This window comes from Dendrobates tinctorius, unplaced genomic scaffold (assembly GCF_039654945.1).
Source record: "Dendrobates tinctorius isolate UK_male_01 unplaced genomic scaffold, ASM3965494v1 ptg000016l, whole genome shotgun sequence".
NCBI lineage: Eukaryota > Metazoa > Chordata > Amphibia > Anura > Dendrobatidae > Dendrobates > Dendrobates tinctorius.
In genome coordinates, this window is record NW_027361684.1 from 17479832 (window position 1) to 17498270 (window position 18439).

At 41.2% G+C, this 18439-nt stretch overlaps 1 protein-coding gene across 2 annotated transcripts in view; it reads right to left on the minus strand.

Annotated features, from left to right (window-relative positions):
* FOXN1 (forkhead box N1) overlaps positions 1 to 18439 on the minus strand; it is an 80412-nt gene that overhangs the window by 52226 nt on the left and 9747 nt on the right. Inside the window, exons 1-2 of one of the 2 annotated variants that reach the window (XM_073565533.1) lie at positions 12797 to 12909; positions 9011 to 9117 (exon numbers count right to left, since the gene is read on the minus strand). Coding sequence is in view for 1 of the 2 variants with exons in the window: in XM_073565532.1 (XP_073421633.1) it covers positions 12797 to 12857 (61 nt within the window). In the remaining variant the exon portion in view is untranslated. Of the gene's footprint in view, positions 1 to 9010; positions 9118 to 12796; positions 12910 to 18439 lie in introns of those variants that run through there. The other variant, XM_073565532.1, reaches the window with a different exon arrangement.

Here is an 18439-nt window from a genome sequence, read left to right on the forward strand (position 1 = left end):
AACTCCCTCCAAAGGTTTTCTATAGGGTTGAGATCTGGAGACTGGCTAGGCCACTCCAGGACCTTGAAATGCTTCTTACGAAGCCACTCCTTCGTTGCCCTGGCGGTGTGCTTTGGATCATTGTCATGTTGAAAGACCCAGCCACATTGCATCTTCAATGCCCTTGCTGATGGAAGGAGGTTTGCACTCAAAATCTCACGATACATGGCCCCATTCATTCTTTCATGTACCCGGATCAGTCGTCCTGGCCCCTTTGCAGAGAAACAGCCCCAAAGCATGATGTTTCCACCACCATGCTTTACAGTAGGTATGGTGTTTGATGGATGCAACTCAGTATTCTTTTTCCTCCAAACACGACAAGTTGTGTTTCTACCAAACAGTTCCAGTTTGGTTTCATCAGACCATAGGACATTCTCCCAAAACTCCTCTGGATCATCCAAATGCTCTCTAGCAAACTTCAGACGGGCCCGGACATGTACAGGCTTAAGCAGTGGGACACGTCTGGCACTGCAGGATCTGAGTCCATGGTGGCGTAGTGTGTTACTTATGGTAGGCCTTGTTACATTGGTCCCAGCTCTCTGCAGTTCATTCACTAGGTCCCCCCGCGTGGTTCTGGGATTTTTGCTCACTGTTCTTGTGATCATTCTGACCCCACGGGGTGGGATTTTGCGTGGAGCACCAGATCGAGGGAGATTATCAGTGGTCTTGTATGTCTTCCATTTTCTAATTATTGCTCCCACAGTTGATTTCTTCACTCCAAGCTGGTTGGCTATTGCAGATTCAGTCTTCCCAGCCTGGTGCAGGGCTACAATTTTGTTTCTGGTGTCCTTTGACGGCTCTTTGGTCTTCACCATAGTGGAGTTTGGAGTCAGACTGTTTGAGGGTGTGCACAGGTGTCTTTTTATACTGATAACAAGTTTAAACAGGTGCCATTACTACAGGTAATGAGTGGAGGAAAGAGGAGACTCTTAAAGAAGAAGTTACAGGTCTGTGAGAGACAGAAATCTTGATTGTTTGTTTCTGACCAAATACTTATTTTCCACCATAATATGCAAATAAAATGAAAAAAAAAACAGACAATGTGATTTTCTGGATTTTTTTTCTCAGTTTGTCTCCCATAGTTGAGGTCTACCTATGATGTAAATTACAGATGCCTCTCATCTTTTTAAGTGGTGGAACTTGCACTATTGCTGACTGACTAAATACTTTTTTGCCCCACTGTATATGTTTGTATGGACCATCACGTGCATCTATGTAGAAAATAAAAATCTTTATTGAGACCTAAATACATTAGAGTGGGTGAAAACATGAATTGCACAGATTAAAGCTGGGCACCAAAATACTGTATTGGAGCCAGGAGGCAATCCCATGGGTATGGACATACTGTGCTCTCCTTATTTTATGATGGCTTATACTATTCCTATGGTATATTGTATGTTGAATATTATACTATAAGTCCCAGGTGCCTTTATGTGTCCTTTGTGTTAGGTATAACTTAAAGGGAATCTTTCAGCAAGTTTTTGCTATGTGATCTTAGAGCTGCATGATGTAGGAGCAGATAGCCTAATTCCAGTGATGTGTCACTTACTAAACTTGGTGTGGTTTTGATAGAATTCCTGTTTTCTCTGGTGTAGATGTAGCAGTGGTCGGAATACTGAGCTGCGAATAACCCCACCCACACCACTGATTGGCAGCTTGCAGTCAATGCACAGTGTACAGTCATGGCCAAAAGTTTAGAGAATGACACAAATATTATATTTTCACATGATCTGCTGGCCTCTGGTTTTTATGTGTGTTTGTCAGATGTTTTTATCACATACAGAAATATAATTGCAATCATATTATGAGTAACAAAAGGTTATATTGACAGTTAGAATGAGTTAATGCAGCAAGTCAATATTTGCAGTGTTGACCCTTCTTCTTCAGGACCTCAGCAATTCTCCCTGGCATGCTCTCAATCAACTTCTGGATCAAATCCTGACTGATAGCAGTCCATTCTTGCAAAATCAATGCTTTTATTTTGTCTGAATTTGAAGGTTTTTGTTTGTCCACCCGTCTCTTGATGATTGACCACAAGTTCTCAATGGGATTAAGATCTGGGGAGTTTCCAGGCCATGGTCCCAAAATCTCTATGTTTTGTTCCCTGAGCCATTTAGTCATCACCTTTGCTTTATGGCAAAGTGCTCCATCATGTTGAAAAAGGCATTGTTGATCGCCAAACTGCTCTTGGACGGTTGGGAGAAGTTGCTCTTGGAGGACATTCTGGTACTATTCTTTATTCATGGCTGTGTTTTTAGGCAAGACTGAGAGAGAGCCCATTCCCTTGGCTGAGAAGCAACCCCACACATGAATGGTTTCAGGATACTTGACAGTTGGCATGAGACAAGACTGGTGGTAGCGCTCACCTGGTCTTCTCCGAATAAGCCGTTTTCCAGATGTCCCAAACAATCAAAAAGGGGATTCATCAGAGAAAATGACTTTACCCCAGTCCTCAGCACTCCACTCCCTGTACCTCTTGCAGAATATCAGTCTGTCCATGATGTTTTTTCTGGCGAGAAGTGGCTTCTTTGCTGCCCTCCTTGAGACCAGGCCTTGCTCCAAGAGTCTCCACCTCACAGTGCGTGCAGATGCACTCACACCTGCCTGCTGCCATTCCTGAGCAAGCTCTGCACTGCTGGTAGCCCGATCCCGCAGCTGAAACAGTTTTAAGAGACGGTCCTGGCGCTTGCTAGTCTTTCTTGGGCGCCCTGGAGCCTTTTTGGCAACAAGGGAACCTCTCTCCTTGAAGTTCTTGATGATGCGATAGATTGTTGACTGAGGTGCAATCTTTCTAGCTGCGATACTCTTCCCTGTTAGGCCATTTTTGTGCAGTGCAATGACGACTGCACGTGTTTCTTTAGAGATAACCATGGTTAACAGAAGAGAAACAATGATGCCAAGCACCAGCCTCCTTTTAAAGCGTCCAGTGGTGTTATTCTTACTTAATCATGACAGATTGATCTCCAGCCCTGTCCTCATCAACACCCACACCTGTGTTAATGGAGCAATCACTGAAACGATGTTAGCTGGTCCTTTTAAGGCAGGGCTGCAATGATGTTGAAATGTGTTTTGGGGGATAAAGTTCATTTTCTAGGCAAACATGAGATCTAGTCCTCTAGTTATAATCTTCTGTTCATAAAACACTGATTCTATTGAAACTAGAGCACACAGTCTAATAAGTGATATATCCCTGGAAACGGACTCTTTCGTTTTATATTATCCTGTCATCTGATTAAATGACAAAGACCTGCTGACAGGTTCCCTTTAAGAACTTTATACAGAAGCTGCTGTATCACTTATCTGGGACTCTGTTATCCATATTAAGCTACATTCACACAACCAGATTTTTAGCCCTAGTGCTGTCCATGGAAATATCATCTCATACGCACAGCACTAGGACCAATGTTTTTCAATCGGGTTGATCCAATGACGTTTTTTTCACACGGATCAAATATCAGCGTGAACATAAATATCAGCGTGAAACATAGACATTAGTCTCTTCTTTACTGAGGATGTGACACAAGTTTGTGGGTGTGCAAAAAAAAAATCCAATCCCATATGGATCAAACGTGTAGCATCCGATTTTTGCTGATACATTGCCATTATTAAAATACCGTAGGTAACTGTACTTGCGCCTGTAAATTGTATTCACTTTTGTTGCATAAAAACTAATACCAAATAGATGACAATGCAGAAGAAAATTTGTCCATTTTTTCTTGGTGAAAATTAAGATGATCTTTAATGTGGTGGTGTTATTGTGCCTTATACTGTGCTACTTATTTATACAGGTGCTTGTCACTAAATTAGAATATCATCAAAAAGTTAATTTCTTTTAATTCTTCAATACAAAAATTGAATCTCATATATTATATAGAGACCTTTTGTGGCTTATCCTCCTTGTGGAGTGTGTCAGTAACTGCCTTCTGGACATCTGTCAAATCAGCAGTCTTCCCCATGATTGTGGAACCTACTGAAACAGACTAAGGGACCTTTTTAAACACTTAGGAAGCCTTTGCAGGTGTTTTTGTTAATTATTCTAATTTACTGAGATAATGACTTTTGTATTTTCATTGGCTGTAAGCCATAATCATCAACATTAACAGAAATAAACACTTTAAATAGATCACTCTGTTTGTAATGACTCTATATAATATGAGTTTCACTTTTAGTATTGAAGAACTGAAATAAATTGACTCTTTGATGATATTCTAATTTAGTGAGAAGCACCTGTATGTATATTTATATGTGTATATATGTATTTGTGTCTCAATAAAGATTTTTGGTCATTTATTTCCACGTTGGCTCGCCTTGCATAATATTTCTGTTTGTGAGGATTTGTGTTGTTCCTTTTGCTCTAGCTCACGGTGCCATACTAACAAATTAGAGTGGAGACTTTTGATGTGACTTGGATATTGGTACTTAGTTGGGTTTCTACTGCATGCAGTTTTTTACCATTTATGTGTATGCGATATTTGTGAATAATTAGTATATATTATTTGTAATTTCTAACAATTTCACCTATTTACATTTTATTTGTATTCTGTAATTTTAAAAATACACAGCATGAAATAAAAAATAATCACCATTACCACGGGCGCTAGTAAATGAAAAGTATTATCTCTGATTTCCATGTAATAGCTGGCCAATGAATGCTGTCACATGTGGAGCCCAGCCTGAATTGCAGGACAATCAAAAAGTAAAAAAAAAACAAACAAAACTTTGTATTTCTTCAGAGACGCCTTCCTCTGATTAAAGAAAAAAAAATTCCCGCAGTTCAGTGGTATCCAGGCTATATGATTACTATATGGGGTCTAATATTTTGGAAAGTACCAAGGTTTTATCATAATTATTTCAGGAAATATAATATCTATCACTAATTATGTATCAAGAAATAAAAAAAAGACAAAATGTGTAAGAAAGTAATTATAGTAATTGTCTTTTATATGACTCAAGTTACTAGAATAATGGGGATTCTGCTGCTGGGAGTAAAGTCTTATTGATTTTGGCAGTGATTTTGCCGTGAAGACACTCATTGACAGTGCCAAATATTGATGTGACATCAGTAAGTAAACATGCCCTTACACCGTCCACTTTTTACATATGACCGCTATCCGTTTTTGTCACGCCAGTGTTTGAGGCTATTCACATGTCCTGATTTTTTGCGGACTGAGTGTTATAGCCAAGATATGTCTGATATTGATCTGAGTGTCGAATCAAACTAGATGATGAAAGTCTATGGGTCCGTGAAAAAATCGGACCACACTCGGGTGCCATCTGTGTTCTTTCTGTTTTTCATTGGCTGTTAGCAGAAGGCGGAGAAACATTTTTTTAAAACTCTGACCCAACTCTGACACTGATGAAAATCACTGATGAATCTCGGTCCGTTTTTTTTGTGCCTAAACCCCCCCCGACCTCTAAACGATATCTTTGAGCGCAAACAAAAGTCATCTCTCCCTATTACCCCATAGACATGCATGCTGAATGTACATGTGTTGTCAATGGGGACAGCGGAGTAAGTCGCTGTCATATAATTCTTATCTTGTGGGAAAACAAAAAGAATTGGATGATTCAGCTGACACTATATGGGGGTCTTTAGACTGATGTCCATTGGCAGCGGGGTTCGCAACCGTTGCCTTGCTCCACGGGTTCTGCGAAACGTCTGCACAGATTTACATGTTTTCCTCTGTTACTTGTGTGTTCATTCAGTTTTTCTGCGTTCTACCATACTCTAAAACAGTCAGAAGAGGGCACCTGTGTAAGAAAAGCATATATAACTTGAAGGTGGAAGTTGCCCCCCTTATCTCTTGGATCTTGCGCACCAATGATATATCCACACCTGCTCCAAAATAGATACTAATAGGTAACTTGAAGGGGATGTCCTTGACTTTAACATTGATGGTGTATGCTAAGGATTGGTCATCAATATCTGATCGGTGGGGGTGCGACACTGATCAGCTGTTCCCGGTGACGGTGGCAGCCGGTACTGTTCAGTTATGGAGTAACACAGCACAGCTCCGCTGACGGAATAGGGGATGCGGCCGGGTACTGCACCTCCACTTCCTATTCAAGTTAAACAATACCCAGCCGCCAACACTGGGAACAGCTGATCGGCTGGGGTGGCGGATGTCACACCCCCACCGAGCAGACATTGATGACCAATCCTAAGCATAGGCCATCAATGTAAAAGTCCCGGACGACCCTTTTACCTACCTATGAAACTGAACTATGGATACAGAGATTGGTATGAGTGCTGACATCTCACCACTGCAGGAGAGGTTGCAGGAACACTACAACTAGAAAAATATCAACAGCCCCTTCCTATCAAGTGACGTCCACAGATACCCACCCGATCAAAATGGAACATTTCTGATCTCTGCTGCTTATAAATGAAAAGATGATTCGAGCACATCAATTCTGAACAAATATGGTACTTTACATTACATTTGCATTGTGGACTTTCAGGGATTTTATTTCATCCTCCAAGAATTAGAATTTGTACAGCTTCCTCCTATGCTTTGCTGGTAATTAGAGACAACACCAGTTTCTATGTTTGCTTATCAAAAGCACAGCCGTACAGGATCAAATTAACTGTAGAATTAATTAATAGTAATATTTGCATAATTTCAATTACAGGGCACGGTTGATGGACTCTATGCTGCCACCCACTGGTTTCCTGACATAATTGCACAGCAGGTTATATTTGTTCTTTATAAGGAAGGGGTAATAATTCTTACCATGGGTGATATTCGGCCAATTCTACCCTACAGATATCATACACATTAGATTGTAAAGATTTGTTACAGTGGAGATGTTCAACGTCAGATTGCTTGAATATGCATAGGCACCATCCACATGTCAGACTAACCTGTCCAGTTACGGACACTTAGAAAGATCATGCACAAATAGTGTAAATGGTGAAATATTGATATTGTCTGGCCAATTAGGCCTTCCATATTTCAGATAATTATTGGCAAAAAATAAAAAAAAAACCCAAATGGCTGATTTATTAAAACAGGTGTTGTGTTTGATCTTGGGTGGGTGCGTCTGAATTCATTAGGTAAGTCTAAAACTTAGCTCTGCTGTGATACATAGCAGAGACGCTTTAATATAGCTAGTTCCATAATCTGTATGGCAGAAACTTCTACATATAGGACAGCGAAGTGCGAAGAGGATAAAGTCACATGTCTTCTAACCAAATTCCAGTCCCCTAACAAGCTTAAACCTGACCCTTTGTATTGAAATTCATTCTAACTCTACGTTCACATATTTCCTTACAAAATATTCACAAATTGAGGAGACTTAGCACTGTACTTACCAGCAACCTGCATATGATTAATGGCCATACTAAATTACATCAACGGGTAGAGCTCAGTGGTTAAGTGCACCCTGTGGCAATCATAATAAAGACACGTTGAAGGCAGACTTTTATTTTTCCTAAGCTCAGTGTCTGCCCTGTTATCAGATAAAGGGTTTCAGTGTGTACATAAGAGCCTATGTAATACATATTATATTAGCAAATGACTGCTCCATTGGCTGCACTTTTTGTTGATGCCCAGGAACTTGTAGAATCTGTGCTACACAGTTCAGCTATAGTACAAGGGTCCATGATGTATGGGAAGTAATTTGTAAAGCAAAGTCACGGGGGAAGAGAAGACCGTAAACCTACAGTATGTCTACATCCAATGTATAAGACCGACACAACATCATGTACAGATGCAGCCAAATTTACCTTAATACAAATAACAGAGCACCAGGATATGACGGCCCAAAAAAAGTGTCATTTGACTCAACAACCTTGCCTTTTTTTGCTACTAGTGTTAGAATTCTGTTTGGCTGCATTACTGAAAGCATTGCTACCCAGAGTAAATGAGCTTTATTTCTCCTAGGAGCTGCTGACTTTCAGTCGTAGAGGTGTGCACGGAGCGTCTACAGTTATCGCTCACAGCATTGTGAGCAGCGGCTGTCAGAATGGCCCAGCACATTGATTTACATCTCACTCTGCACAGATGTGCTGCAGAGTCAGCTGTCAATCAAAGTACTGGGGCGTGCTTACAGCTGCCACTGACTGTGCACCGATTGGTCACTGTAGCCTCGCCGGCACACCTGTCTGAAAAGCGGTGGCTCCTGGGAGGAATAAAGTTAAAGGGAATCTGTCACCCCTTTTTTGAGATATCATATAATAATATCATTCAATTGTGTGTCACATAAGGATTCTCTTAGTACTTTTGCTTCCCCCTGACCCCGCACCTTTCATGCATAAATACCTTTTTTATATCGGTTCAGATGTATGTAAACTGCCGCTGTCCGGTCCGCTGGGCGGGGCTTATTCAACTGCTCCCCCCTCCCTGTCTTGCTCTACATAAGAAGAAATGCGTAGAGCAAGACAGGGAGGGGGGAGCAGGTAAATAAGCCCCGCCCATCGGACCGGACAGCGGCAGTTTATATACATCTGAACCAATATAAAAAAGGTATTTATGCATGAAAGGTGCGGGGTCAAGGGGAAGCAAAAGTACTAAGAGAATCCTTATGTGACACACAATTGAATGATATCATTATAAGATATCTCAAAAAAGGGGTGACAGATTCCCTTTAATTTTCTCCCTGCAGCTGGGCTTTCAGTAAGTTGGCTTGCCAGCATTGGAACACTATTATCATGTAGATTAGTCCTATATCTGCAGGTAAATAGCATTTGGGGAAATGACAAGTTCTCTTTAAAGAGGTTGTCAAGATTATATATCCAATTTCCATATCTTCTTATGGAATTTTAAGTTAATAGTAGGGGCGTACTCTCTGCAGGATCCTCTTCACTTGGCCAGAGTAGACAGCTGTTACCAGGAGCATCTCTTGCTCTGGAGGACCCATTCTGTCCTTTAGCACACAAAACAACCTATGGACATTATGTAATGCCTAATTTGCCCTGTGATGGCGCTGCAGAGGAATTAATTTCCTATTACCAGGTTTACATACAGACCATAGCTGATCACTTGAGGTTCCAGGAGCAGGAGGAGGACAGTCTGTGATATGCTTATTGTCAGGGATCTTTTCTAACAAGAAGTGAGTGTCCAAAGTAGAGAACCCCTTTAAGAAATGAAAATGTCCTTCAGATTACGGTATAAAAATAGATAATATGTGAACCGACGTGCTTACTGATACTAAACATCTTATGTACAAGATTAAGATTGGGTATATTCCATTTATTTCTGTAAACTCTCTGATGAACGCCCTTCATTAGGTTTGGCAACTCATCCGATTCAAATTTCATAAACGACTATTAAGAAAATGATTAGAGCCTTGAGGGACAAAGCCTTAGGATGAGTGAAGGAGGGGCCGAGGTGTGGCCCTGTGATACCACAAATTTCACCCTTTTGATCTCCAAGATTTATTGCCTTGTACTCCTGTGTAATTGTTTTAATATTGTAGCAGCACTTTGGCTGGACAGGCAACCTGGGAATGTTATAATGTCTTCTAATCAGTCTACATTTAGGAATATTCTCGTCGGCTGCACGCTCAAGAAATTAGCGGCCCCGGTGCTCAGTGTCAAGAGTTGTCAATATGTCATTTTGCCTTGGTTTGGGTATTGGGATATAGGGCAGCAGCAACATTCTGAATCTTTACCTAAGTCTTTGCAATGTCTGTGAATTAGTAGATGAGAGCTCAATTTAACAGCAACAAAGCTAAATAAGCCAACTGTTCTTGGACGTTTAGGTTAGACTACTTACCATAGCATTAGCCTAAAGTAAAATCCCTGACTTACATTGGCAACAAGTGCGCCGGGCAGCATTCAGAATTTCCATAGGCGTAAACAGAGAGATGCATGTGTACAGTCAACTGCCATACAAAAGGGCTATGCTGCCACAAGCAAAATGGGGTGTAGGGAAAGTTGTAGGACCTGTAGCTGGCTATAGTCCTAGTGGATATGCCATGATTGTTTAAGCAAAGAAAAACCCTTTAAACCTTGATATAGCACTAAAAAATGCCTAAAAATGCACATATGTGTATACTGTACTTTTATTTTTCACATTTCCGGGCATTGCAAAAATGTACTTTATACATGCGGAACCCTATGCAGTAACAAATCTGCATCTAGGACATTATTATTATGCACAATGTTTAACACTTACATTCTTCCCACAACTAGAAAATGACTATATTTTGTAGGAAGATGAAGTTAGAGTCAGGAAAATATAGAGCCTGTGAAACATCCCCAGATGAAGGAATTATAAATGCGCCTCTTAAGAACTGATAACATCTAGGGCCCACCCTCACTATTCCTTAACCAAAGTCAAAGACGCTGTGACGGGAAGTGTTACCCAACACCATTCAAGTCAATGGAACCATATTGTAGTTAAAATACACATAAAAGTTAGAAATTATTATGGTGCAGGAAACTCAAATTTGTTGACCACAGATTGTGTGCCAAATTTTACACTCAGAGCATGAGTGCAGACTGAAAGTTCTTGTCACCATGATCCTTTCCATACATTCCATCCTTTCCACGGAAAACAGAAGGCAATTATTTTTTTTTACAGCTGTTCATTTTACACAGCCTGTATTCTGTATGGGGACCCTTACAGAATACAGAATACTTTATGGCCCAGTATGATATCCGGATAGGACATATTGGAGGGGTTATCTAGAGAAGACCCTTGATGAAGCTATTTATAATGCAATACCTGTACATAACGGTCATAGGCGTAAGGAAAATATAATATAAAATATATTATAAATATAAGGAAAATATAGAAGTAAGCAGGCTCCTTGCATCTTCTCAACTACTTGCAACTACTTGCACCAGTGACCCATTTCCGTCACATCTCCTCCAGTCCCTTTCCCCTGCTGTCACCCCTCACCTAACTAAAATATTTAACCTCTCTCTCTCTTCTGGTATTTTTCCCTCCTCATTTAAGCATGCCATCATACATCCACTACTTAAAAAACCATCCCTCGACCAATACTGTGCCGCTAACTATAGACCTGTCTCTAATCTTCCCTTCATCTCTAAACTCCTGGAACGCCTGGTCCACTCCCGTCTCATCCGCTATCTCTCAGAAAACTCTGTTCTCGACCCTCTCCAATCCGGTTTCCGCTCTTTACACTCCACTGAAACTGCCCTCACTAAAGTCTCTAATGATCTGCTAACAGCTAAATCAAATGGTCATTACTCCATGCTAATTCTCTTGGATCTCTCTGCAGCATTCGACACTGTGGATCATCAGCTCCTCCTCACTATGCTCCATTCCATTGGCCTCAAGGACACCGTTCTCTCCTGGTTCTCCTCCTATCTCTCCGACCGCTCCTTTACTGTTTCTTTTGCCGGTTCCTCCTCCTCTCACCTTCCCCTTACTGTTGGGGTTCCTCAAGGATCGGTTCTAGGCCCCCTCCTCTTCTCCTTGTACACTGCCCCTATTGGTCAAACAATCAGTAGATTTGGTTTCCAGTACCATCTCTATGCTGATGACACCCAATTATACGCTTCTTCTCCTGACATCACGACAGCCTTTCTAGAAAACACTGGCGATTGTCTAAACGCTGTGTCTAATATCATGTCCTCACTATATCTGAAACTGAACCTGTCAAAGACTGAACTCCTTGTGTTTCCTCCCTCTACTAATGTACCTATACCCGACACTGCCATTTCTGTGTGTGGTTCCACTATTACTCCCCAGCAACAGGCCCGCTGTCTTGGGGTCATACTTGATTCCGAGCTTTCCTTTGCCCCCCACATTCGATCACTGGCTCGATCTTGTCATCTGCACCTCAAAAACATTTCTAGAATTCGACCTTTTCTTACTTTTGACTCTGCAAAAACTCTTACTGTTTCTCTTATTCATTCTCGTCTCGACTATTGTAACTCTCTTCTAATCGGTCTCCCTCTTACCAAACTCTCCCCTCTCCATTCTGTCTTGAATGCTGCAGCCAGGATCATATTCCTCACCAATCGTTACACCGATGCCTCTACCTTGTGCCAGTCATTACACTGGCTACCCATCCACTCCAGAATTCAGTATAAACTTATTACCCTCACCCACAAAGCCCTCAATGGCTCAGCACCACCCTACATCTCCTCCCTTGTTTCAGCATACCACCCTACCCGCGCCCTCCGTTCTGCTGATGACCTGAGGTTAGTATCCTCAATAGTCAGAACCTCCCACTCCCGTCTCCAAGACTTTACACGTGCCGCGCCAATTCTTTGGAATGCACTTCCCAGGTCAATACGATTAGTCCCCAATCCCCACAATTTTAAGCGTGTCCTGAAAACGCATTTATTCACACTGGCCTATCGCCTCAACACATTAACCTAACCTATCCCTGTGTGGCAGAGCCAAAAGTTTTACCATAACCAGGTTCCCAGCATCATGTTCCCACATGCTTTATGCATCCATTAGCCCTCTGTGTCTGTACTGTTACACACTTAACATTATGGCTGGTCCATACAATCAGGGCAACTGTTACCACCCACCTTTCGTGTCTATCTCTTTCCTCATAGACTGTAAGCTTGCGAGCAGGGCCCTCACTCCTCTTGGTATTTGTTATAATCTACTGTATGTGATTATTGTTATGCTGTAATGTCTATTGTCTATACAAATCCCCTCTGAAATGTAAAGTGCTGCGGAATATGTCGGCGCTATAAAAATAAAATTTATTATTATTATTATTATAGGCGTTTCAGAAGTTCCTATGCAAATGCTTTGGGCTATTGCTCTTGTATTTTACCATATCACCTTTGCTATAAATAATACATAAATTCTTTCTTTACCAGACTGTGTGTTCACCATCTCTTCTTCCAATTGAGAAAAGTCGTTCTTTTCAGTTTCCATGTGATCTCATTAACAGAAGTCTGTCCATTAGTGTCTATGCTGAGTTTTCTTTCTGTTGTCAAAAGAAAAATATTATAGGGTGTTATGGTTGTATATATAGTGCAGTATCTCAGTGAACATACACAGAACCTTCATCCTGACATATTTTTTAAAATGTGTGATGCCTAACATTAAAGGGGTTGTCCCACAAAAATACATTTTAATCAATTGATCTTAGAATAATAATAAGTTCCACAATTGGATGTGTTAAAAGAATGTCCCTGTGCTGATATAATCTTATAAATGTGCCCTGCTGTGTATTGTGTAATGGCTGTGTCTGACCGTACAGGAACATGGTCTGATCATATCACAGCTCTTGGGCAGGGGAGGAAGCAAAAGAGAGTATACAGATAGGACAGCATGAGATCATAGCTGATTCTTTCTGTGAGGTAAAATATTTCCCTTCCTGTTTTTAAACAATGTTTTACCTCACAGAAAGCAGCAACTGTGATCCCCTGCTGTGCTGTCTGCATACTCTATTTTGCTTACTCCCTTGATGCAGATATATAGGATGGCCAGACCATGTTCCTATACTGTCAGACACAGCCATTACACAGTACACAGCAGGGGCACATTTATAAGATTATCTCACAAGGACAACTTAATTAACATTTCCAATTCTGTATCTTATTTTTATTCCAAGATCTATGGATTAAAATGAACTTTGTTCATGGGAAAACCCCTTTCAGTTTATGGCTGGTACATAATATTTTTGTCCTGTTGGTGCTCACACTGTTGGTATTGTCTTAAAGGGAATCTGAGAGGGTTCAGTTATTATTGCAGCCATGTATGTTTTACTCCAAAACGCTGCATCATTTCAGAGAAAACATACTTTGAAATGTCAGCCGAGGACTGTGCATCTCAGATGACTAGTCTGAGGTAGGTCCGTAGTTGCTTCTTCTCCATGCTGCTCCCTTTCAATGATGGATCTTTCCCTATGTGTGTGTATAAGTCTTGGTGTGCAGAGTGGGGAGAAGCCACCGGTCATCGGTCTCTCGGACTAATCACTCGAGATGTATGATCTCCAGCTTGCTTTCGAAGTACATTTTCCTGGAAACATTTTATAATTTCAGAGAAATATACATGAGTGTGATAACATAGCAAGTGTACGAATCTCCTGTCAAATTCCCTTAAATTATAGGGGTAGGTCACACACAGTGGATTCTTTCTTGCTGCAAATAAACCAAGGATTGTGACAATAAATTCTAGTAAAATCCATGTTGGATTGTGACTTGGATTTACTTCAAATTTCACCTTGGTTAATTGGAAAATGTGGAATCTATGGTGAAAATTGACCACAAAAAATTATCATAATAGTGGATTAATTTCCACAGCATGTGGATGAGATGTGCGAGATGTACAAAATCTTATCTACTTGGTTACTATGATACTCAGCTGTAGAATTTATCCAATCTGCAGCATTTTAGTCAAGTAATGACTCACCCTAGATGTTCTGGCCACACGATGACCCCAAAAAGTCTTAACTGTGACTGATCCAAGCATTTTGTATTTAGAAACAAAATTTTCAATTTATATTTTATGTTTTGATATTCGTAGTGTTGATAATAATACTGCCTAGCAGGGGTGTAACTTGAAACTTGTGAGCCCTTTTGCAAAATTTTCAACAGGGCATCCAATTATCACAGTTTTTTAATAGTAATAGTCTTTTCCTATGGGGTAAAGAGGCCTTTTGGGTCTCTAGTCTCCAGGACCCGGGTGCGAGTGCAACCCCAACACCTATTTTAGTTATGCCCTTGCCTCATAGCATGATTGATTAGTATGTAGAATAATGAAATGATAGTCTTCAATGTTCAAAATGCATTTTGGGATGTCTTTCATTCTATAATAATAGACTAATGTAAAAATGATTGGTGACTTATCACAAAAGTTGTCATCAGTTCCATCAGGTTTTACAAGCAGTGGTACCTTTCTGTCTTTCTATGTGTTGATTTTAACACTGTAGTCAATGAGATAAGGGATGAAGAAAGTGGATGTTATTATTCATACCCATTATCCCACTGATACCAATATCAGGACCTTGGATGGGACATCCACTTTATTTCCAATGAACATTAAAATGTTGCACGCTATGCTTTCCTGCTCGTCGTAAATAATATCCAGAATCGGGCTGCACAATTAATTTTTATCAAACCTGAATCCCACTGAAATTCATTGGATTCGTTTTGATTTTAGTTCCTTTTGTGGCCAATAAATGCTGTAAATATTCTTATTCTCATAAAAACAAAGCTCTTCACACATATAATGCATGCGATCATCAACATTAAACATGCAACACAAAGAAGGAAAAGTATTGTAATTGTGGAAATCATAGGATGGATAGGAATACTTAATAGTGATATGCAAATAATGAAAAACTGGAAACAAAATTTTCATAACAACTCAATTTATTCAGTATGATCGCCACATGCAAAAATATATGCACTTACATTCCTTGGCTGCTTGGCGGCTACTGTACATTATGCCACCTCTCATCATAATCCCAAAAATGGGTCTGGTGTGATGATGTCTCATGAAGGCCTTTTCATGACATTTCTTGGCATTTCCCAGGTGGTCTCCAGAAGGAGGTTGGACGAAAGATCTATCAATAAGCAATAAGCCCAGATTTTGTCAATGATACCCAGAGATTATTCTTGAGACCTGGTGGGCAACGCATTCAAGAGACCTTCACAAGGGAATGTCACACAGATCCTACTCCTGGGACTATGGTGTTGGTGGCATAATGTACTGTAGCTGGACGCCTTGAGTCCTCATTTCAGGTACACTAAATGGTTGTTGGACCAGTGGTACGGTCACATCTCCAAAGTTTCCCAGGAGGAGTTTTTCAATACAAGACCCCACTTTGTTTGTGCAGCTGTGAGCAGCCTGCGTAGCTCAAAATTGTTCCCCTGGCCTGCAGAGTCTATGAATATCTGGAAAAAAAAGGGTCAGCAACTGCAAAGGGAGCGGATCTTTATGATTTTCCAAAATGCATGCAGTCTGGCAGAATATTCCTCCGACATCGATTAATAACCTCATTGATAGCAGCCAAGTTGTGTAAGTACGGGGCTTATTATAAGTGGCGCTCATACTCTATATTGAATAAATCAAGATGCTTTCAACATTTTTATTCCATTTTTCATCATTTGCATATCATTAACATTAATGGCCATCCCGTAATTTCCATAATTACCAGATGTTTCCTTCTTCGTGTTGCAATTTCAATGTGGAGGACAGTAGTTTGTTACATGACCAAAACAATAACATGATTGCAAAGTTTATGGTTTGGGTAGAAGTTTAATTGACCCTTAGGATTAACCATATAGTTGCCTCAATCATCCTTACGGTGTGTGGTCTTTTCCTACTTTCTAGCTGAAGGTTAATCATAATCAGGTCTGGCATTGGAGGGGGGAAACAACTGGGAAATTGCTTAGGGCTCCCATCCTCCCTAGGGTCCCCAGCTTTCACAGCAAAGGCCTTTGATGAAATGATGATCATGTGACCATGATGTTACCACAGTTCCTGTACTTTGAGGGAGTCATCGAGAACTGAAGAAGAGACAGCCTGATAAGATTATATATATATATGTATATATATATATATATATATATATAGTGAGGTGCCAAGGGGAGAGGTACGAGAAAACAGGTATATTTCTCCCCGTTTCATTTCATATGTCTCCCTGTACTGATGATGAAGCCAGTTTATTTCACTGTAATCCAGTCCTGGTTTCCTTAGTGATCAGCATGGAAAGGACTGGTAGTTCCCCCTCCACTTATTCAATCCAGGTTTTGGTTTCCTGACTGGTGCAGCTGATATAATCAGGAGGAGCTGGGATCTCTCGGTCTCTCTCGTCTGCTGAGCTGGGAGCTGACACAGTAAGATTACATGGACTTCTTTGCTGTTATATAGGTTTATTTTGTAGGTAGCCTGCTATTGCTAGTTAGTGGCCAGACGGCCTTAGATGTTTTATTTCATGTTTGGCATGTGTAACATTGAATAACAAGTGTGCATAATAAATATGCCGTGTCCATATCCATGTGGAACTTGCTAGTCTTCTGTAGTGACTCCATAGCCACACGTTTGTGCCAAAGCAAAGATCCCATCTGAGCTATCTATTCCCACAAAATAGATATATATATATATACTGTATCATACATTGTGTGTATGTCATGTATTTTGTGTGTATCACCTATTGTGTGTGCATCATGCATTGTAAGTATCATGCATTGTGTGTGTATCATGCATTTTGCGAGTGTATTATACATTGTGCGTGTATCATGTATTGTCTGTCTCATACAATGTGTTTGTGTATCATGCATTGCGTGCGTGTCATTTCTTGTGTGCATCATGCATTGTGTATGTGTGTCATTGTGTCGGTGTGTGTACTATGCATTGTGTATGTATCATGCATTGTGTGTGTGTGTCATTGTGGCATTGTGTCGGTGTGTGTACTATGCATTGTGTATGTATCATGCTGTCACGATGACCCGTCCTGTGTGACGTGACCCGCAGGCCTGTAACTGAAACAAGACGTGGCACGTGAATGTGTCCTGTGTGACACGGCCCGCAGGCAGGTAACTAAAACAACAAGACACGGGTAAAGGGGAAACAGTTACAACGGTGGGCCCTGCAATAGGCAAAGGGGACGTGGAGACCTCCTGCACTCCCCTGAGTCAGTGTCCCTAACGCTCCTAGCGTTCCCTATGCCGGTTCCGCACCGGGCGCCGATCAGGAACCTGTCGCCCTAGCACACCCTACACCTATCCCTTGCTAGGGAGCTGGGTGGCGCAGGCACTGGCCCCACCGCTGTACTAATGCACACTAAGGAAAAACACAAACAGGGAAACACCACTTAGCTTTACTCTGTTGCTCTTGCTCCTGGCAACAGAGTCCACCACCAGAATGCAGCTCTCCTACTGAATAGCTGCCACCAAGCTCTATCAGAGCTACAAGGAAATCCCCTCTGACTCCTTCCACACCAGGGCTAAGACAGTGCTGCAAGGAATGCTCTCCTGCTCCTTCCTTCACCAAGGATGGTTGAAATGAACACTATCACCAACACTGATTGCAACACCTGTGACTCTTTTATAGCAGAGCCAGAGCAATCACACCGGCATTATAATCATGTGCACTCTAACTAAAGAAACCAGAGTGCATTGACGCTCACCACCACCGGGGGCAAACTTAGAACAAAAGACACCACAGTGCAATAATCCTAATGGCCACCGGGGGCAAAAACCAAACTTAAGCACAGCTTAAGAAAGAAAAAAAGGTTACCTGTGCTTTTTATCAGTCCTGATCCAGCATGGATCATGACAGTACCCTCCCCTTAATGAGGGGCCTCTGGACCCTCAAGACCGCTCGTCATCAGGGTAACACCTACAGTGGGGATGCCCAGACCCAGAGTTCACCCCAGCAACTACCTGCACGTCAGGTTGATGAGAAACGAGCCCACTGGTATTGGCAACGTATGTTCTGGAGGCACTACACATCTCCAAAGAGCTGACCTGGGGAACGAGTTGTGTATGTGTATGTTTGGTATG